The 23534-nt window shown below is 32.8% G+C and overlaps 1 protein-coding gene across 1 annotated transcript in view; it reads left to right on the forward strand.

Annotated features, from left to right (window-relative positions):
- Window positions 1–23534, forward strand: part of LOC120223374 (diacylglycerol kinase beta-like) — a gene marked incomplete at its 3' end in the record, with an annotated part of 391667 nt that overhangs the window by 258788 nt on the left and 109345 nt on the right. The window contains exons 15-16 of the mRNA XM_039221452.1: window positions 143–216; window positions 3607–3681. Of these exons, the coding sequence (XP_039077383.1) occupies window positions 143–216; window positions 3607–3681 (149 nt within the window). The remainder of the gene's footprint in view (window positions 1–142; window positions 217–3606; window positions 3682–23534) is intronic.

The following is a 23534-nucleotide window of genomic DNA, read 5'->3' on the forward strand; positions in this document are numbered from 1 at the left end:
GATTTATCTATCCACTTATATTATAGAACTGAAGAGCCATATTCTTAAAACTGCTATTTGGTATTTCATAAATTAGAAATTACATGGGTCCTCTTCATACATCATGTGAATAATTTGTCCATCTATCCAAATTTTCTTCTAGATTACTCCTGTTCCTGGTACTCATCCACTGTTAGTTTTTGTGAACCCCAAAAGTGGTGGGAAACAAGGAGAACGGTATGTTTTTAAAAATCAGATTCATTTTCTATGTCATCTGTATATAAAAAGATAAACTAGATGTAAATGTAATGACATTTTAAAACATTATTCCCTATGAGTTACTCATTTTAATGTAAAATAAATAATTCCAGCATCGACGTGTAATATAATGATAAGGTCTCTCCCTATTCTTACAGTTCAAATTTTAATATAATAATGGCATTTTGTAAATATTTTTATTATCATATCTCAGGTCTGAGTTCTCTCTGCCTTACCTATCACCGGTAGCCTTTAACAAAGACTTTTGCATAAAATATGGCTCCATAAATACTGTTGAATGAAAATTCTTTCTCTAAATGGTCAAAAGGGTGACTTCAGGTAAATCATCATTCTATAGTGAGGAACAGAATTTATATTCAGCTTGTAGACAAATTATATTATAATGATTTTCTGTCTGTGCATTTTTGCAGTACATGATGCCATATATTCTTAAGGAGAACAATCTGAATTATAATCTGAATTATAATGAGTTGCATTATCACATGTCTCGGCATTCTGGCACACAACACAGAAGTTTCATTTTTGTAAGAAATTAATGATTAAATCATAACAATTAATAAAAATTTCAAAATCCCATTGAAGAGTAAATCTTATGTCCTTCTAAAAAGGCATGTCATAAACAAAAATGCAGTGTGTCTATAATAATTTCTAGAAGTCTTTACTAATCTCAATGAAAAAAATGAGCAGATAAAAGCATCCATACAAACAATATGATAATAAAACAGAAATTTGTACTGTGACTTATCAAAAAATGAAGTTGAAATGTTTTCATGGTAAGTGGGATTTTATCATTTATTCTCCTGCCACCTAACTTTCCAGCTTTACTTCAGTGAAATGAAGAGTGATATTTATTCATTTTCCAATCAACAAAATATTATTTCTGCTTAGCTTTTCTTTTTTTCCTTTATCAACATGTAGTTATATAATTTTTTACTCTACTAAACATTATAGAAATTATTTTAAATTACTAGTGGCTTAATAATTAAAAACGTTTATAATGTTTTATTAAAGACAACAGTTGCCTCACTTTTAGACACACAAAATAGTAATTAAATAATAATCTAAAGTTATTTTCTCCTTTACTATATACAGTCTGTCAGCTTTATATATTATGCATGTTTGGGAAAAAAGCAAATTCTTTACAAAGAATTAGATAAGCGTTAAATTCATGTTGGAAATTAGAGACGAATGAAGTATCAAGAGAAAAAAAGGAAAGGTGTATTTTCAAAGGGAAAGAATTCCTTTCAATTTAAGAGAACATGGGTCACGCATGATGACCCTTAACTGAATATCTGATTCCAGCTCATCCTGTTAAAAAACTACATAGATATACTGAAGTCATAAACAAATTAAACTTAATGGTGAGAGGGATGATACTGGAATGCTCCTAATTTTAGTGAATGAATAAGAATCATCTTTCATGAATAATGATATTCCATTCAGGGTTTCCTTTAAAAATATTTGGTTTTTAACTTTGATATGTTAGATAAGTAGCAAAAGGTTACAAATTATATCTTCACACAAAGTTTTCCATACTAGCCAACAGGTGTGAAAACGTTCATGTATCATTCATTCATTCGAACAGCCAAACCTGAGTGAATCCAAACTCTACTAGGAAGTGGGGATAAAACACGTAAGATATATCTATGCAAGGAGGCAGTCATAGACAGATAAACTGCAGTACCACGAGATGAACACCAAACTAAAAATGTTTAAAATAAAAATGCTGTTGAAGTTCAAAGGGAGAAATGGCTATCTCTGAAGACAAAAGTTTCTTTGGACAGGAACTAGTTTTGAATTAATTGTGATATAAGTAGATGTTTGCCAGGTGAAGGAAGTAGAAAGATTTATGAAGGGGTATGGTGTTTATTAGGGAACCAGGAGATAATCACTGAGTTAAAGTTTCAGGGAAATGAGGGGAAAGGTAAGACGTAAACTATTTTAAATACAATAAAATAATTTGTATTATAAATAACTTGACACTAGCAGAAACGTTTCATCCTGGAAACAGCATGACTGTACTTAACCAGCTCTATGTAAGAGGGCTGGACAAGCAAGAATTTTACAGAGCTGGTGAAACAACTTGAAATCCTGAACTAAGGCAGTGAGAGAGAATAGCCAGGTTTGATAGACATTTCTGATAGGAAGGGCCAGATTGTTCTCTAATTGGGTTCAGGTGCTGGGGAAAAGGAAGTACCAGAAGTACTAAGAATGAATCTTAAGGTCTTTATTGAGACACTAGATCATATTGATCATATTAATCAAGATGTACAATGTGAGATTATTGCAGATTTGGGAGTGGAGTGATATATACAGATACTACATAGTGAATTTGAGGAGTTTCTATCAGTAAACATAGTATGAATGTGTTTATAAAATATATGGTAAAATTTTCCCATGTATGTAAAATCTAACTTTTAAAAATGAAATATATTCTTTCACTTTTAGTATTTCATTTAAGAATAACAATATGGGAGGTATATGTACTTAGAAATATTTGTACTGCATTTGTTGTATGATGACTGATTTCTTTTAGAAAAAAATTATTTAATATGTGCCTGTTGAGGGGCACCTTGGTGACTAAGTAGGTTGAGCATCGGACTTTGGCTCAGGTCATGATCTCACCATTCCTGAGGTTAAGCCCCGTGTCAGTCTCTGTTCTGACAGCTCAGAGCCTGGAGCCTCCTTTGGATTCTGTGTCTCCCTCTCTCTCTGCCCCTCCCCTGCTCACACTCTGTCTCTCTCTGTCTCTGTCAAAAATAAATAAACATTTAAAAAAATTTTTTTAAAGTGTGTCTGTTGAAACAGTTTAGCAATTGTGTGAGCTGACTGATCAAGATTATTGTTTTTGTGGCATAAGTAAGCAGATGAGGTCACGTTCTTTGATTACATATACACATACAACATGCCCTGTCCCAGTTTTTATGTGGGATAGTTTTCATATATTGATTAGGTTTCCCCAATAACCTGTAAATTTCACAAGGGTCAATTAGGAGAAAGTATGTTAGTAATTTTATTCTTATATTCTTAAAAATATATTTGAAATCTAATTAGCCAAATAATATTCAAAAGCAAGATAGAGAATATTCTAAATGCATATGCATATTTAGAATGCAAATATCATTCTTTCTAATTATAAACTATATTACCTATATATTGGCTACTAAGCCTTTTTTTCAAAGAACCATAATTTCTTATAAAGCTGCTATATGTCTAATATTATTAATATAAAAATTTTCATATATATTTAGTTACAACCATATATATATAATAACATTAAAAGATGTTACTTAAACATTGGGGATATCACTCAATTTCTTTTTTTTTCACATATTTTCATTTTTATAGAATTTACAGAAAATTCCAGTATCTGCTAAATCCTCGTCAGGTGTACAGTCTTTCTGGAAATGGACCAATGCCAGGGTAAGTCCACTGAAAATATTATTACCATTAACTAATTTAATATTGACTAATAAACTAAGCAGCCTTATGTACCTAGAAATAGTGTTATTTGAATACACAGCCAGAGTAGTATACAAAAAAACATTGAATATCAACTCTATAATAGTAACCAGTGCAGATGCTATTTTTCAAAATAGTCCGTTTCCTGCAGATACTTTTCCCTTTTAAGTATCGTGAAGTACTGTTACTATCACCGCTAATCTCATACACTTGCTTGCTGGCTGCCTAAATATCCAGACCAAATGAAGATCTACCATAAAGAAAGAGCTAGTTAACAAAGAATAGAAATCATAACATGATTTTTTTTTCATTTGCCACTTACAAAATCTAGTGACTATGACTCTTTCCCAAGATACTTTATTAATAGGTAGAAAACGACATCTTTTTTCCAACAGAAACATATAATTTGATACACTAAAGTCATTCATCATTAATTTGGCCTAACTTACTAATATATTCCACTGATCTGTTTTCTATCAACATGAGAGTAAACTTTAGACCAGGTGAGGTGGTAAGAAAATCTTTAATGCTTACATGAGCTTTTGGAACAACAACAACAAACACATCAGTGTGATTAAACTAAGTCTTCTAGGTTTTTCTTGGAAACTAGAAACCAAATATCGAAATTGGATTCTTTTAAATGTGCAGAACAAAATGTATACCATTATGTCTTATGTTAAATAAATGTAAATAATACACAACTAATTAGCGCAGGTGCCCGCAATATATACGTCTCTTTCTTCCACTCCCTGCTACCTGTTGTTAATGCCAGCTGAGTAGTGATCTGGGGAACCTCCTTGCTGTAAAAGGCAGGATCATCATAAGCATTTAGTTTAGTGTCTTTGTCAAGCTCCAGACTCCAGAATCTAAACTATCATGTTCAGATTATTGGCTATGTGAGCCACATGCAGGAAGACCCAATTTAAAGAAAGCCAAGCAAAGTAAAGTTTGATGTTAACACAGAAGCTTAGTCAGGATGACTCTTTTTCTCATTTTTGAAGCGGTAGTTCTTATTCTGCAGGATTAAGCAATGATGTATTCAAAAGTTGAGCCATTCTAGGACCTCTTTAGCACTATCGTGACCAGTAAATCCAGGATTTTCCTGTCTCTCATAATTAAATGCAACCCCCACTGACTGCTAATTGCAAACCTCTGTGTCTTCATTGTCTTTTTCTGTAAAATGAGTACCTGCCTCACAGAATAATTGTAAAGTTAAATGGGATGATGCTTATGAAGCATATAAGACTAAGCTTACTATGTATAGCCTCAATTAATGTTATTTATTATCAATATTATTTATAGTAATTAGTTAATAATTACATGTTTATAGCTCTATATAAATACACTGCAATACACTGCCTTGTTTCCTCATTTAATTTTTTCCCACTCCACGTTATGCATGTACAACATGTTTCCTTTCCCTCTTTCAATTTTAGCCATCCTATTACCCTCTACTCTGTATTAATATATTAAAAAAATAAAAGCAATGTATGTAGTTATGAAAATTTACATGTAATAAATATTACTTAGAAAGTGTTTTAAGGGCCCCACTTCAAGCACTAACACGTATTACCCTGCAAGTTCTTTGTGTGTATCCTCCCGGAACTTCTTATAGGAGCATAAAACCTGAAGTATATATGTGTTGTATTTACATACAACATGTTCATATATGTAATGTATTCATACACACATATATATTGTATAGATAGGTTTTTTATTGAACTTGAATATAGGTCTTTTACTCTGAAACACTTATTTTTTTTTACTCTGCAACTTGCAACTCTTATTCTGAAATTTGAATATTTTTTACTCAAAAGTGTATGATGGATGTTGTTTGAGTTGAACAGATAATGATCAGTTTCATTATTTTTAAGAGCTACACAGTATTCCGTAGTTTTGTTAGCTGTACCATGATTGATAAACATTGAGATTGTCTGTACTTTTAAATATTACCAAATATGCTGTTAACATTTATCAATTTATTCATGTTTTTTGAAACCATATTCAAATATTTTCATAGAATAGGTCGATAATAGGTAGAATTGCTTGGTTGAGAATATTTTCCATTTTTGTTGTGTAAGGTTCTGCCAAGGTTCTATATAAAAAGCTTAGATTGAATGATAATCCCAGAAGTAGTATATAAGGCTTATTTCCCACCATGTTCTTTAAATGGGCTATCTTCAGTATTTTCTATTTTTGTCCCATGTAATAGATGAAGATATATTTGTGTCATTTTTATTTGCATGCCTTTGATCACTTATAAAGTTCCATATGGCATTAATTAGATTTGCTTTTCTATGAACAACAGAATGAAGTTACTCCTAGAATTTATTGAAAAATAAAGAACTCTGTTTCAGTAAAGATAGGGATCAGGACAATTTAAGGGAATAGAGAAGCAGGGATAAATGACAATGTCTCATGGGAGTTGTTGCTGAGACAAATTGATTCCAGTTGCTTTTGGTATTCTTATTTCTCTAGAAATTCACACCCCAGGAAGAAGTATATTTATTGGTTTCTCTTGTTTCCCAAGGCATAGCCTTGGCTTATTTAGGATGGAACATCTTGACTCACTGTCCTGTCAAGGATCTATGTAAATGGCTTGTTCCCTCAAAGATGCATGAGGGTGCTATAACCTGAGGATGAAAAATGAATTGTCAGAGGGAATAAACAAGAGGTGTTTGACACATCCAGTCCTTGGGTTGTCTAATATCCCTTCAATTCTCAATACATTGATTGAAAAACAAAATTATGCTATTCACTATATTGCTACTACTAAATGCACAGCTGAAAAGACACATTCTCCTAAAATGTAGACAACCCAAAGTCTCAGATGTCCAGTTCCAAGTCCTGGTTTGCTGGAAACATCTGTGGAGATGACTATTTTCTCCTCTCTTTCTATACATTTGGACATAACATAAAGAAATGTAGGGGGTAAGCTAAAATGTTAACTAATAGGAATTTAATGGGATGATGTTTTTAATAATATAAGGAATGAGACACATGTAAAGTCTATGTCCCTGGTTTTGTTACTGGTTGAAAATTGTAGCTGAAACTTAAAACATTTCTCCTGCATATATGTTTTTATCCAGTGCAGTTACTTATTTTCCCTGGTAGTTCTGAGACATTGGTAGTATTCTTTGTATAGGACTGTATCAGTCTCTCGTTTACCTTTACTGAAAGACATGGTGGTACATGACAGTATTCGTCTTAGCTATCAAATACTTCCAGGTTTCCTCCCAGGCACTGATTTTAGGGTACTTCCTTTTCCCTTGCTATTTAGAATGTCCATATGGGTCTCTCACAAAGCACTGTGGACAGAAAGTAGATATGCCATACTATCTTTTCCTTTACTACAGCAACCAGCAGTATTCTAGATATTGGCTCTTTTCTTGGCTTAGATCAAAGAGTGAAGAGAGGGAGACACACTCATCACCTTACCAATGATCCCCATAGAATGGGGGATAAATAAGCCTCTGTAAGGTGATGCCACTAGGACTTTGGGTTATTTGTTATTATATATAACCTGGCATAGGGGAGAGGTCCTATTACTACTCTCTATTCCCACTGTACAGCCACAGACCTATTTCCCTTGAGAATCAGAGTCAACTGTATCAGTCACAACCATATGCTTTTTTTTTTTTTTCATTGTTTTGTTCTGTTTTGTTTTTGCTTGTTTGTCTAGTGGTGTGACAAACCTCAAAATGTTCAGGTGTCAATTTCAGGTTCTAATTCACTGAAAGCTGTATTGTCTAATATGGCGGTATTATTGACTTTGATGTTAAAACATCTTCATGATGATAGTTTAAAATCAAAGGGGTGGGAACCAAACTTTCAAAGTATGTATACTCGTCAGTGTTCTTCAGAGAAACAGAACAAACAAATTATACAGAGAGAGTTTATTATGAGGAATTGGCTTATTTGCTATTAGGGACTGACAAGTGCAAAATCTAGAGTTGATATTTCAGTTTAAGTCTAAAGGCTGACAATCTGCTTTAGAACCAGAAAGAGCCAATGTCCTCGGTTGATAGCCATCAGGCTGATGAATTCTCTCTTTTGTTCAGCGTTTTGTTTAATTTGACCTTCAGCTGATTCAGTGAGGCCCACCCACATTATGGAGGGCAATCTCCTTTACACAGTCTACCGATTTCATTATTAATCTCATCCAAAAATCACCCTCACAGAAAAAAACAAAATAATGTTTGATTAACTATCTGGGCACCCCATGGCCCAACCAGGTTGATCATAAAATTAACCATCACATTGGGTCTTAAGGATAATTGTAAGTTTAATCACTTTAGCTTTACCTTTTTGTCCCAGACCATGTTTTTTTCTGACATGTGTAAGCAGTGTCACCTAGTTTAGACCATGTGCTACAGCAGTTTGTAGTACACCATTTAAGTGCTCCCACTGATTGAGGGAGTCTTCAGTAGGCTGTTGCAGTGTTCTCTTGACCAACTGCTTCTGCCTGGTAAAACAGAAGAGAAGGCTTTCAAGTCTTAGGGGCGTCAACTTACTGTCCTTCCTTCTGTGTGAAAGGAATTTTTTGAAGGGAAACAGCAGTATGTGAGACACTATGATAGTGTGTGAGGCATTCAGTAACTCAGTTACTGTGGCCTTTAGGAGAAACATAATGGGAAGGAAAACTAAATCCAGTTTGCTAGAATAAATGTCTACTGCAGTGAGGCAAAAGGCTGCAGTCCCATTATGGAAGGAGTCAGATTAATTTAGGCTACTCCTAAATAGTTGTCTGAGTCCCTAGAAGTAAATCAACACATTGGAAATCACTCATTGGTTTCTTTGATGACCTGAGCACTCATGAGTCTAACTACCCTTCTTGTTTAAGATAAATTAATGTTTACATCTTTCGTAACCTCCACGCCTACCAGTGTAAACATGAGCCTTTTTGTGCACATTCCCTAGGAATAACTAAGGAAAAATGATGATTGGGATTCCTTTGGGTCATTTAAGGTCCCAACTATCAGTTCATTCTGAGAAGTTCATTTATATAGGTTTTCCTTGCATCTTGTCCTTTGTAAGTCCTTTATCATGTAGGAAATGTTTTTAGCTAGTTGAATTGTATTTCATAAACTTTGGACATCATTCTGTCCAGAAAAGGTAGACAACAAATTTTATTGTTTAAAATACTGCCCTCTGGTCAACTGGCACTCTTTGCTGTTCACCTATTATTCCCACTATAGCTGTACTTACACAGCAGTCTACTTCTTTTTACTTCAGATATATCATGGAGAGGCATTGGGAAATCAGTTTCTTCTATCCTTAAAGAGTAAGAATTTAAAAAAAATCCCTATGAGGATGGTCCTTGGGTGACTCAGTTGGCTAACTATCCACCTCTTGATCTCAGCTCATGTCTTGATCTCAGGGACATGTGTTCAAGCCCTGTTTTAGACTCTATACCCATCCTGTAGCCTACTTAAAAAAAAAAAAAAATCCCTGTGAGTACATAGATATGAATTGAAGGAGTCATGCAGAGTATAGGAATATTTTGAATATCTGGAGGTGATCCCAAGCATTTGAATATCTTAAAACTCCCCAGCTGATTCATTCTGTGCAGGCAGCATAGAAAACCACTGAATAAATAGATTAATTGCTATTTAATAGGTATTATAGTCCAGGCTGATACTGTATAATTGGAGTAACTTCCCAATTAAATTGATAATAATGATAGTAAATTCTTAGACAATAATAAGCCTTTTGCACTACCATTTTGGCAGATTGTCACATATGGATGAATCAGTATACCATGATTATCTCTTTAGATCAAAGTTCAGGTTCAAATTTCAGAGAAAAATTGTCTCATTGGCCTGGCTTTGGTCACATGCCTACCCTATTGTTTGATTCAGTACAGTTGGTTTCCTTGTTTGGTAGATCTACCAAGGCTATTCCCAGCAGTATATTTCCCCATAATCAAATAAGGCCAAAAGAACAGATGCTCCAAACAAGTTTTTTTTTTTTTTTCTTATGTATACCAGACTGTTCTATTTATTGTGTAAAGCATATGTTCTTTTATTTGCCCATTTTCCTTTTGATTTATTTGTCTTTTCTATGTTCATTTTAAGATCTCATTGCATAAATATTAACACCAATGTGTTGCAGATGCTTTTTTCTAGTTTGCTCTGTGTGCTTTCAGTTTATAGATTTTCTTCTTTTTTGTCCATATAAATACACAAAATTTTATCTACTAATTCTATGCAGAAGCATTTCTCCATTTTATAAGTTTTAGAAAACTCTTTTCTCAAGGCAAGATTATGAAATATTCCTGTATATCTTTTTTATTACCTTTTACATTTTGTTTAAAGGCCTGCCTTTAATCTTTCAAGATTGAATTTTCTCTTAGAAATGCATTGAAAGGTTTGGATTATGTAGACATGGAACACATTTTCTGCCTCCGAATGAAATATAATTGTCTCGACAAAAGCTAGTTCATTAGCCCAACTCTTTCACCACTGCTTTGACATTATTTCATATATGATGAAATAATATATATGTTAGAGTATTGCTGTCCTTTCCTTTCCTTTTTTGGTCTGTTTGATTTTAAGAATATAGCATTTTATAGACTCTGACCCCCTAATTATTATCTCAAAATTTAGTGATGTTTACTCTCCCTAGTTTATTAATGTCTCAAGTTTAAAACAAATGGATTTGAATGGAATTACATTAAATTTCTAGTTTCATTTGGATCACCTTTGAGAATGCAGTGGCAGACCAGCACTTCTCTGGGAGAACTGTTTCTTTGTTATAATCCTGGAGGCAAATGCCACAGGTGACTGCCCATGATGGGGCCCCTGGGCAGGCTGTGACTGACCTCCTTGTTTGTTGTAACTCTCACCACCCCTGTTTCTAGCCTTGCTATCCTTGACCATGGCTTTGATACCAAAGCTGCCTTTGCAGTGGTTCCCTTTCAGTGTTTTACTTTGGAAACTGTTCCATTCTGTAAGCTCTCTCTACTAATCTAATATTCATTGTGATTTAATTTCAATTTGTTTCTGGTGTATTACTTTCCAACTGCTATCAAAGAAGTACTTTAAAAAATTATTTTACCTACCACCATGAGCTTGCAGTTATTCATTCTTTTAATTTCCTTTTTTCCCCAATTTTTTTACTTTTACTTACCACACCTATTTATAAAAATCTTTTTGTATGCATCTCTTCTCACACCCTATCTTTATTTATTTTTTCTTTTCTAAAACTTTGTTTATAGAGTAGAAACTTTTTGATGTATTGGAGCTCTGCTAATCCTTAGTGTGAGTTATTTAGTAAATATCAAACTCTTTGGACATTTCCCTTTTAATCTTTCATTGTTTTCAAGACAGAAAGAGAAATGGATGTTAGTTTGCTTGTTTCCATGATATCTCCTCATAAAAATTACCTCTGATTCTATTCTATTAATGATCTCTAAAACTAGTACCTATGTCATAAAAATGATTTTTTTCCTGATAAAGCATATTGTGGTCTAATTGAATAAATCATTTGCAGGTATAAACTAGTTGCAAAAGATGAAATATAAAATATATATTGCTTTCTAGTCAGAGAATGAAGAAGTGTTTTTGTCCTTCACAACATTGACATAAATATGTTCATTTCTAGCTGTTACAACAACTACGTATGCTAATATGGCCTGTGTGAGGTCAGTATTAAGTTTTTGTGTACTTGTGACATCAGTTTTTTCTTTCTGACTCGAAACTTTGTGAAAGTACAGATGATGTATTTTATTTTCATATCATCCCTAAAATATTTCAGAAAAAAATCAAGTATTTATTGAAATGAAATAACAGAGAAGATAAATCTTTTAAAATCATGTAAATTATATCCCAGGTTGTTAGCCTAATTAGGTATAATGATTTTTTTTTTTTAAATGAAAGGTACTATATAGGGGCACCTGGGTGGCCGAGTCAGTTAAGTGCCCAACTTTGGCTCAGGACATGATGTCGCGGTTTGTGGGTTCGAGCCCTGCATCGGGTTCTGTGCAGGCAGTTCAGAGCCTGGAGCCTGTTTCAGGTTCTTGTGTCTCCATCACTCTCTGCCCCTCCCCCGCTCATGCTCTGTCTGTTTCAAAAATAAACAAAGGGGCGCCTGGGTGGCTTAGTCGGTTAAGCGTCCAACTTTCCCTTAGGTCATGATCTCGCTTCGAGTCCCACGGCGGGCTCTGTGCTGACTGCCAGCTCAGAGCCTGGAGCCTATTTCAGAGACTGTATCTCCCTCTCTCTCTGACCCTCCCCTGCTCACGCTGTTTCTCTCTCTCTCTCTCTTAGAAATAAATAAAAATATTAAAAAAATAAATAAATAAACAAAAACTATTTAAAAAATCAAAAGAAAGGTACTATATATATAGAAATGTTTGGTTTCACTCACCTGAAGTAAATGCAAAACATATACAGTATTAAAAATAAAAGTTAACAGTCTACAGATTCTCATATACATGTTTGCATAGTGAACATTTTAAATATATTCTCCTATTAAAGTAAATGTGTAGTTTAAGAAAGATGAATAGGTTCCACAAATTTTATTACTTTCATAATTTAAGTTATAATTTTATGTAACAAAGTTTCTACCATATTTTATGTAAATAAAATCCATATTGAATCAGAACTGATGACCTACCATATATGTCTCTTGTTATGGAATCTTGTTTTTTCAGAGAGCTAAATAAAACCCTCAGAAGGCTGATGAAAAGATCATAGAAATTCAACCCAACTCTCCTGGAATTATCCAGAAAAAAATGTTGCTGGTTGTAAAAAAAAAAAATGTTGGGAAAGTAAAAATAAAGCCCTTGTCTCCCCTTTCAATCCTGATGATTAATCCTATTTTATGATGATTTTGTGAGCTACAACCCTTCAATTAAATGTCTGAGCTTAATTCTGTCTTGATCACTCGAGTATAAATGAGTTTGAATGTCAATTTATGCTTTTATATTAAAAATCTATAGGTAGTAAAAGTAGCAAAACATAATGTGCTCCTACAATTAATAAAGTCATATAATCACCTGCCTTAAAGAAGAACTCTCCCATTTTGGATATTACAACACTATAGTCACTTTACACATATATCAGCAAATGAATTGCGAGTTTAAAGATGTTGAAGAATCTGAACTTTTGTTATTCATCTCACAAAGAAAGCAAGAGTAGTTGGCTGAATCACAATTAGAGATCCATATTATTATTTAAAGGTTATTACTTATCTAAATTCCCTGAATACTCTTTAATGAACAATTTCACCTGAATTGGCTGTTAGAAATACCTAATTCATTTATATATATATGTTTTAACCTGTTTCTTATTCTATGTAAGTAAAGTTTCTAATAATCAATAATCTAATTTATTTGAGTATTCACAATTTGCCAAGCCTTCCCAGTACCTTTTCCTGGTACAGCTTTCCCATCCACGCCAGGCAGTTAAAGGACACAGGCTTACTAATGAGTGAACATAAGAAAACTCATAGTAGATGATTATGTCAGAATCTTTTAGGTATGATGATCAGGTAGTTTACTTCTATAATTTAATTAAAATGAATAACAGTGGACAATGTAATCCACACAAAAAATAGAATAATGATGTAACAGCTAAGTGAAAATAAAACATAGCTTAATAATCACAACAATGATAGTAACATATGCGGATTCAGCATATATTTATTAAATGGCGTACAGATGTGAGGAACAGGTCTTAGAACTGCCAGTCCAGTTTGAACGAAGAGATAACACTTTTTACTCACATGGCTTTATGTTTCACTGGAGGAAGACAGATTAAATTAACAAAATATACATTATGTCAGCAGAGAAAGTAAAGAGAATATACATTGGTAGTCAATGGTCTTTTCTTTGATACAAGTTAAGCAAGGAAGAACTCATTGAGTATAGACATGAAGGAGATGAGGGAGCAAGCCATTGGGCCTTGTCATAGAAGAGTATTAAGGCAGAGGGAGGGGTAAGAAGGAAAGCATAAGGATGGGACAATATTGATATGATTGGGGGACATTAGCAAGATGGCCATGGTGGCTGAGCCAGAAAGGATGGAAGTAGCATATGACAATGGACTGACCCAAATCACATAGGGTGAATATAATAATTAGGTTTACCCAAGACTCTTCCAGTCTATTCCTGGCTTTCCAGCATCCATCTCAATTTAGTATTTGCCCAGAAATCCTGTATTTTTAACTTAAATATTATTAATTGGTACATTTTAATAAATTCTGATGATGATGGGTTTAGGAGCTCTACAGATTGTATATCCAGTCTCTGCCATGTGTTCTTCAAGTAGAATATAAGACACCTACCTGTCCAGTGAATGGTGCTCTCACTTTAATATGTAATCATTACATCTGAAACATTACCAGAAAAAAACAGAAACAAAAACAAACAAAACAAAAAAACAAAACAAAAAAGCTTCTCTTTTCTTAGCCCTTCCCATGCAAAGACAAGCAACAGTTTCTTCTGAAGTACAGTATTCAATGAATTCAAAAATAAAATTAAATGTTCAGTAAACACCCTGACTGCTATGCCAGCCCCTTATGCCTTGGCCACTGACACCTAGCTCCTTGTGATACACAAAGGAGAAGAAATGTATCAACCAGCATTGTCAGTGGAGGTTGGGGGAAATCATAGGTTAGATGTATATTAAATAAATGTGAAGAAGAGAAGTTAAGCAGTCCTGCCAAGAATTTTAGTGACTAGTTTGAATACTCTTCTTCACTATTGTTTTTAACTAAATATGTAGTTTTGGGGCACCTGGGTGCCTCAGTCAGTTAAGTGTTGTGAGTTCAAGTGCTGTGTCGGGCTCTGTGCTGACAGCTTTGAGCCTGGAGCCTGCTTCAGACTCTGTGTCTCCCTCTCACTCTGCTCCTCCCCTGCTCATGCCTTGTCTCTCTGTGTCTCTCAAAAATAAATAAACATTAGAAAAATAAATAAACACGTAGCTTAAATCTATAAATATTTGTGTTTGTAATAGTTTTTTTTATTTTGCAATAAAATTTTTCAGCAAAAATTTACTAAAATGAATTTTAAATGAAAAATTCAGGTCTGAGTTTGTATTTTCTCAGAAATAATTGATAATGAATATTTAATTTTTACAGAATGCTTTCCGATATATACCATTGACAATGGGAGCTCTAGTGATTTCATTGACCATATTGAAACTATAAGCACAAATATACTGTAGAACCATCAGTATCTGCTTCAAAATTAATAGGTAATTATCTGCTCAAAACAACCATCTAAACTGCAGAAAACCTCTTTGCATATCATTCTTGGAAGCATGACTTTTCATCTAGATCAAATGATTTTTCTACATTAATGTCCTTGTTCAATTCCAAGTTTTCTTGTGTGTGTTATAAGGAAGGTTATTAATTTAATATTTTGGCTTCACTGGCAAAAGAACATTAAAAGATTAAGCATTGCCTGCGTGAGCTGTTTTTCCACTTTGCTATTTCCTCTTCAATATAGCTGGGGTTTTGACTCTACTCTCTATGGATACTGCTATTGTCAATAATAAACTTCTAGACATTAAATAAAGCCTTGTTTATTTTTACATTTTGTAAGTCTCCTCTCCCTTGGACATTAGGAAATAATTGTTTCCAATCTCTAGAGTTTCTTCTCTTTATATAAATGGATACATCCTTCTTGGTTCATCCCTTGAAAGTTACATCTTCCTAGAATTTTGTACTCAGAGCTGTGTTTCATGCACATATGCTTCCTAAACTTTATAATAATAAAATAATGATGGTTTGTTGGGCATAGGTCAGGAATTATGAAAAATACAAAAACCTCATGAGTTGGTAATTTTCTCCATTTACAGATGAGGAAACTCATGATCAGACAGTTTAAATAATTTGCTCAAGGTTTTAATCCCAAAAAAGAGACAATCTTTGTTTGCTGTATTTCATCACAACCCTTTTCACCTCTATTGTGTATTCCCTCTTCTTACTTCTTTTCCTGATTTTGATCATCAAAATACATTTAGATTATTTGTGAATATTGCCTTTCATCTCAAATTTCTTTCTGCAGCCCCATAGATTTATACAACTTATAGGCAACATTTCCAGGTTAGTGTCCTGTAGATGTCTCAAATTTTGCATGTCTAATATGAAACAAATTTTTTGCCCTTTCTCAAACTTGCTCACTTACTTGTATTCCATAATAAGATGAATAGCACTGTCCCTTCTCTTCTGACAATGCATTATTTCACACTGTCCAGAATTTCTGATCTAATCACTTTCCTGGTATCTTATATTCACCCTTCATCTTATATATTATCCTTCACTCACTTCCTGTCCCCAGTTCATCAGAGAATTAACTTACCTCAGCTTCAATATTCAACTCAGGTGTCTCCACTTTTATTAAGCTAACCTTGATATACTCTATTTAATCTGCATCAACTGCTCTCAAAGAACTTTCTCTTGTGACCTGAACTGTGTGTTGTTTTGTCTGCTTTCTCAATTAAACTAGTCAGATACTGGAAGGCAAGGACTTTTCAGTCTTTGGTACTGAATCTAACTCAGTTCCTGGCACAGAGTTGTAGTTAATAAATGCATATTAAATAAGGGAATCGATGCAGGTGCCTTATCATTCATAGAAGTTACTTTTCTCAGTATATAAATATTCTATTAAACATCTCTCTCTTAAGCACTTATAGCTATTCTTTTGTATTTGATTTCTATCAAAGTATTTTTCCCCGTCTACAGAAATTCAAATGTATTTCCTAATTCACAATAACTTCTTACTTCACATTCTAAAATTAACTTGGTAGAATGATCTAATGCATATAAAAAACTCATTCTAATTACTAATAATAAAAGCATTAGAATGACAAAATGGATTTGAGTAGATTTTCCAAACAGACCTAAGCAACCTAATCACTTTTGCTGTTACATTTTTGGAGTTAATTTTAGATAATGTCCTTTGGACCACAGATGATATCTTTGGGCTTTCCAACTGGAAGTATTAGGAATGAATTCTTCCAAGTTACTTCTTTGAACTATCAGGAAATATGTGTAATTCTTGGCTAAGTTAAAACTCTTAATCATATTTTTCTCTTTATTCGTCACTTCAAAATTTTCAGTTTTTCTACTTATGTTGTAGTCATATAACTTACAAACTTAGAAGAAATATTAAAATTGCATTTTAAAAAATATAAACCATGTTAATATGCAAACTCTGTATACACACACACACACACACACACACACACATTAGGATTTGGTGGGATGAAGATACACATACCTGGCCATAAGCTTAATTGCATATTTGTAGTGCTCATAATAGTTAGATAAATACTGAGTCAAATTACCTCCCTCCCATTATAATGTAGAAAACTCTTTAACTTGTAGAGATGAGAGGAAATGTCTAAAAAATGTCTAAAAAAAAGGTTGTTTTATGTTCTTCAGTTACTTGGTCCTTAGATACTAATTTATATTTATATATTTAAGAAATACTAAATCAGTTGCTATTTTCTACATAGCAGAATAAGTATATTTTAAAGTAAGACCATTTTAAAAGTATTTATTATACAAATGGAATCATGAATAGTTTCAATAAAAGGTCAAAACTATTTTAGCTAAGTATTTGTTTTTTATTCATTTAAAAATCTGAGAGAGCTTGATATTTTTATTATATTAATTTTCCAAGAATTATATTCATTAGTGAAAAAGGAACCAAATATTTGGACCACTTAACAGAGCCTGTTTTTGCTTATTTCTCCTTTCTAACTCATTTTATGCTAGGGAGAATATTAAGGTTATTTAATAAGAAAACAGGTTTTCCAGAAAATATAGTCTCTCATTTTCTGTCTCTCATTATCTTTTTCATTTCTCCCTGCTTTTCTCCTTTATTCTGTCTCTCTCATTATCTTGTAAATACATATGCATAAAATATGTTTTTTTATTTTTCCAGAGATAATGAAATTAATGTTTCAGTTATTAATGGTGAACTTGGATATATGTTTTTTCAAATACTCTGGAAGTTATTTCTGGCTGTGGTGGTAACAGGAATTATACTGGGTTCATCATGATGAGTTCAAGTTACATTTTTTATGACTATCCCAATTGTCTACATGAAATGCCCTCTTGCCAAAACAGTATAAATCCATCTTTCATACAATATCCTTAAAAGACTAGCCAAATTTGTTAAAACAGGTGCATTTGCTAGTTTAGGTAACCTTCATATTTTATTAGTAAAATAGAGTACATAAGATGTGAGATGGGAGGACATGGTTATAATTAGTTTTACTTTAAGCTGAAGTGATGGGGGAGGCACATTATAGTTGATGAATAATCACTTTGAAGCTGACATTAGCAAGATGCACAGAAAAGGATACTATACAGGAATATATTTTGTTAATTTGGTAATATACAGTAGAGATGAGACTTTGGGGGACATAACTGCTTCATGCAGTTATGCATGTGATGGCAGCACCAATAATAGTATCCAATGATACCAAGGTATGTATCGATGCAGTCTGAGTATAAAAAAATTAAGTGGAAGGTATCAAGAATTGATTTTCTAGACTATCAATATGGTTACAAAAATAATAGCAACATCACAAGTCAGAAGATTCAACCTGATTTTAATGAGGCAATTGTGAAGTCATTTATTCTTATAACTGTAAGAATAATATTTAACTGTGTACATGCAAGTATGAATATTAATTGAGCTGAATAATAAGAGATAAGTATGCTTGTTTCTGGCTCAAAGCACCTAAATCAAAATGCAGACCTTTCTTAAGGCAGGCTTTTGATACATTATTTTCTAAACAAAGAAGAGGAAAAGAAAAAGGAGAGTTGAGAACATATAATAAAGTCTTTTTTGATCCTTCAACCTTGCGTTTCTTTAATGCTAAGAACTATGAAGAGCATTTACTAATAGGCACTCATCCTGCATTATTATGCTAACAGTATTTATGAATCTCATACGGAATTCTTTTAAATATCAAAGACTATACTTTTATAATATATGCATAGTTTGATAGCTATACATTGATGTATTTTTATGTGTTCAATCTGATTTCTAATTGATAGAGCCCAATTATATGTAATTGACAAAATCGTTTATTTTCTTTGGTAAAATGTGAGATCAGAATAAAAAGAAATTCCTATATGCCATCATTTAAGAAATCTAATTATAAAATACTTTCCAAGATTATGGAATCCATACTATAGGTTTTCTTTCTTTCTTTTTTCAAAAGTTTTCGTTGTGTGTTTTTTAAATTCTATTTTTAGGTACAAATTAAAACTTCCTAAATTTTCTTTGTCAGCTTTATCCTAACACTTCTTAACAATGGAAAGTAGACTTCTAAATCTTAGATGAAATATCTTGATTTGCTTTTAGTGCTATTAAGCTTCAAGATTTCAGCACCCACTTTTTTACAGGGTGTGGTGCAGTGGTGGCTATTGAGCAAGTGTAGTAGGAAAGCAGCCGACACAGAGCTACTATGGCTGTACACTAATATAAGATCTCCTTCAAATGTAGCTATTTTAGCTAAATAGTAAATGCCCTACGAGAGCACTGACCAACACTTGAAGCTCAACAATTATTAATCTACTTCATAAATCACCTTAAGTTTTAATTTCAATAAATTTCCATAAACATAACCTAAATAAATTCTGGAGCCATGCATGATTCCTTCATTGAGAAATGTTTATATGTATTAATTCTGCAAGCGGATGGGCCTCTGAAATGGGTAGGTGAAAGTACAATACACAGGACTAAAGTTTCCACGATAAGGCCTTTTTCCAGACATTCCTTATTCCCTCATCCTTCTTACTGTTAGGATGTCGTATGAAGTGGGAGCCTCACATCTGTTGGCTGTTCCACCTTCATGAGTGAAAAGTTAGTGCCCATACAGAGCCCTGCATTTTGGTTCTTGCCAAGTGTCTTGGATTGATTTGTTCTCAGTCAGACCTGTTTTCCTCTGCTCTTTTGGGCCCTAATGCCCTAAGTAGGCCTCCCAGTATTTCACCGGCCACAGTTTCATATCAGAGGTAGAGAAACTCCTCATTGTCCATCCAGCTTTGCTTGGTAGGCAGTTCTCCCTGTGATTATTTTGCCAGAACACTGAAGGAGAGGGAGGGGTGGAAGTAAAGGCATGGCACTCTGACCTATAAAACATATATACTACTTATAATGAAGGGAAATAATGGAATTAGTAATAACCTGTGGCTCGTTAAATGTAATTTACATATACATATTGTTTCTTTCTTAAGACAGCCCAATGAAGCAAATGTCATTAACTCCATTTTAAAGATTAGAAAACTGAGGCTCAGAATGATTAAATAATTTTCCACTTCAGTGAATGAATGAAATAAGGAATGAATGAATCTCTAGGGAAAACAGCATGGATTGAGTGGAATAAGAGGCTGAGACAGAGAGGTCAATTTTTCAATCCCTTTAGCAATCTATTTACAGAGAGTAAGCTGGTCTGACAGTCACATGGGGTTTATGTTTGGGGGTAGGATGCTGCTGAAGGACCAATGATGACAATTTTAAAAGAAACGACAATGAATAACAGATGAAACATCATCATGGAATAGAAGAACAATGGTGAGTCAAATGGATGGTTAGGCTTTCACCAGAAACCATTAGCTCTACAGTAAACTTTTCAGCTGCCAGCATATTTTGAAAAGCTTTTCTACACTTCAGTGAGACAATGTTTGAAAATGTAGGAGATAAACAAATTAATCAAATATCTTATGGCCAAAACCAATTTAGGGAGTATTTTAAAATAGAAATTTTAGTCAATAACTATTAAAGGAATTGAAAAAATTATTTAAAAAAGAAAGAGATAAATCAAAGACTCACCAAAAATTGGATAGTTTATATGCCAGTGCTACCTTCCAAAAATTTTACAGATGCTTCCAAAATGGAAAACGAAAGCATATTCTGAAACCTATTTTATGAGGCAGAATAATTTTGACAAAAAATTAGTGAATGTATGAAGAAAAATAGTCTATTTTGTTGATGAATACAGATTCAAAATGTCTAAGGAAAATATTAGCAAATGCAATACAGTTCTCTACAAAATATTAATAAGCAATATCCCACTTGGGCATATAAAAGTATTGTAAGGGTATTTTAATAATGCAAAAATATCTAAATATGTATTCCCCACATTACTGATTAAATGAGATCAACCATATAAGTATCTCAAAAGATGCAGAACAAATTTTAACATTGACTCATAATAAAAAACCCTTACTATAATAGGAATAGAAGGAAATTTTATTAACCTTATAAAAGGTATCACTCAAAAAAGAAGAGAATAAGAAAATCTGTATGAAAACATCGTTATTAAATGGGGAAAACCAGAAATATTCCACTTAAATTTAGGAAAAAAATAAGGGTGTTCTCTATGAATATCCCATTTCAACAATGTATTAGAACTCAAGACAGCACAAAAAGGAATAACAATTAGAAAGATTGGAGGTCACTAATAGCACCATTATTATTAGTGTATTATACAATTATTTACATAGAAATCCAAATGAATCTACAAAAAATGGGCAATAGAAACCACAGGAGTAATGTGGTTCTTTGTAAGATCAAAATATAAAAGTCAAATATATTTTCTTCTACCAGCAACAAAATATTAATAGTAAACTATTTTCATAATATTTAGTATACCAACACAAACTATAAAACAAACAAGAATAAACCTAATTACATATGTACAAGACCTGCAGCCAGAAAATGAAAAGCTTTATTGAAGGACAGTAAGCAATATCTAAACAAATCAAACAGTGCTGTATCATGGATGAGGAAACTTTGTTACATTATACAATTTTTATTTCTCCCAAAATTGATCTATAGGCTGTATTACTCTGTTCAAAATCGTAATTGGGTTTTTTTTGTTATTTTTTGTGTGTGGAATAGGACAAGTTAACTTTAAAACGTATAGAAAAGCAAAGAAGGGAAAATAGCCTAGATTCTTTACACTTTATGAGTTACAGGCTTATAAAATTACTTAAGGAATTATAAGAATGTGGTACTGGTTCAGGTGTGGAAAAATTATGAATAAAATAAACAGTTCAGAAAGAAATGAATTCCTGTATGGAAATCTGATTTATGATGGAGCTTGCATGATAGGAAGTGAAATTATTCAATAAATAAAAAGATTAAAAAAGAGAGAAAAATTGATGCATAGCAGCCTCAAGGAAAGAAAGAGGGAAGGAAGAGAGAAAGAAAGAATCAAAAAGAAAGAAGAGGGTGGAGAGAGGGAGAAAGGTAGAGAATGGGAAGTAGATAAAGGGATCCCTATACCTCACAACACCACAAAGAATTTGTCAAAGGTAAAACTGAAATTTGAAAAAAAAGATTATATATGAATTATCTTCAGACCTCTGACTAAGCAAAATTTTCTTACACAATACAGGCCAAAGGGTTAACCACTTAAGAAAATATTGATGAATTTGAACACATTAAAATCTTGTGTATTAAAATACACATTAATTAAGGTAAAAAAATCAACTTGTAGAAGTTATTTGCAAAAACAGCATTAAATTAAGAACAAGTAAAGAATTTTTTACAAATCAACAAGAAACAAAAGAGTAAAGAAATAAAAGTCATAAATAACCATTTCAAAAAGAGGAAACACATGAATTTAAGAAATGTGACATTAATGGTATTAGAGAGAATGGGCCAAATATTATCTATACTGTGAATGGGTGCATGCATTGGTAAAACTTCTTGGGAAACTTAAGTTGCATATAAATATAGCCTACTCTTAAAGTAACCACTGTCCATGACCAATATGTCCAATAATGCAGTTTTTGTAAGAACATAACTAATCCAAATGTCCATTGACATGAATTTCAAAAGGCACATTCACATAAATGATATTTAGGAATAGAAATAAAATAGCTTCAACTATACGTGAAGAGAACTTCAGCTATCACATGACTGCGTCTTAGTAATAATGCTAAGTAGAAAAAGGACAAAGTGAACAATATGTTGTCTATGGCATGCAATAATAACTAAAAATTCAGAATACTCAGAATGAGGAGGAGGGAAAGAGCACAACGGTCTATGTAAATTATTGGGAATATTCTCCCCTTGAGGTGGGCATACATAGGTGCTTAAATTATGCATAATATTATATTATTCATAATGTAAGCACACAAATGGGAAAGAAACTCAAAGAAAACATTGCAGCATGTCTAACATTATATCCACCATATAATACCTAAGAAAATACTTGGAATTTTCATGTTCTAAATATTAATGGCTCTAATTATAGGATGGTGGGGTTTTAGTAAATTTGTATGCATTTCTATTATATTTATGCATTGTTTGTATTAATTTAACAAAATTTTTTCCTAATACTAATTTGAATGAGAAACAACATTTATAATATGTAAAGTTCACAAGATAATAAAAGAAAACTCAGTGGAAAAGAATGTGAGGGTTTGAAGATGCAGTTCACAGAAGAGATCACACATGTGTAAACCTACAGAAATATGCTCAGTCCACTAGCAAGCAGGAATGTGTGATTTTACAATAACAGCATCATTCCATTTTTCACTATTACTGAAGAAATATCCTCAAGTTGTTTACCTATAGTGTTTTGAAGCTGAAGGAAATCGATATTTAGATCTCTGATAGCGGGAGCTGTTCAGAGTAATATGATGGTATACTGGAACATTTTCCTTCTGGTAGATTAGCCTTCAAAACAGGCACATGATCACATAAATGTACTTCAGATAATATTAACTATAATACTGATTTTTTTGTAATAGTGAAACAGTAGAAATAGTTTGAAAGTACATGAAGGGAAATGGTGTATTTGATCATGGAGTGTAGACTTATATAATGC

The sequence above is a fragment of the Hyaena hyaena genome, unplaced genomic scaffold, assembly GCF_003009895.1.
Source record: "Hyaena hyaena isolate Hyena2069 unplaced genomic scaffold, ASM300989v1 scaffold_985, whole genome shotgun sequence".
NCBI lineage: Eukaryota > Metazoa > Chordata > Mammalia > Carnivora > Hyaenidae > Hyaena > Hyaena hyaena.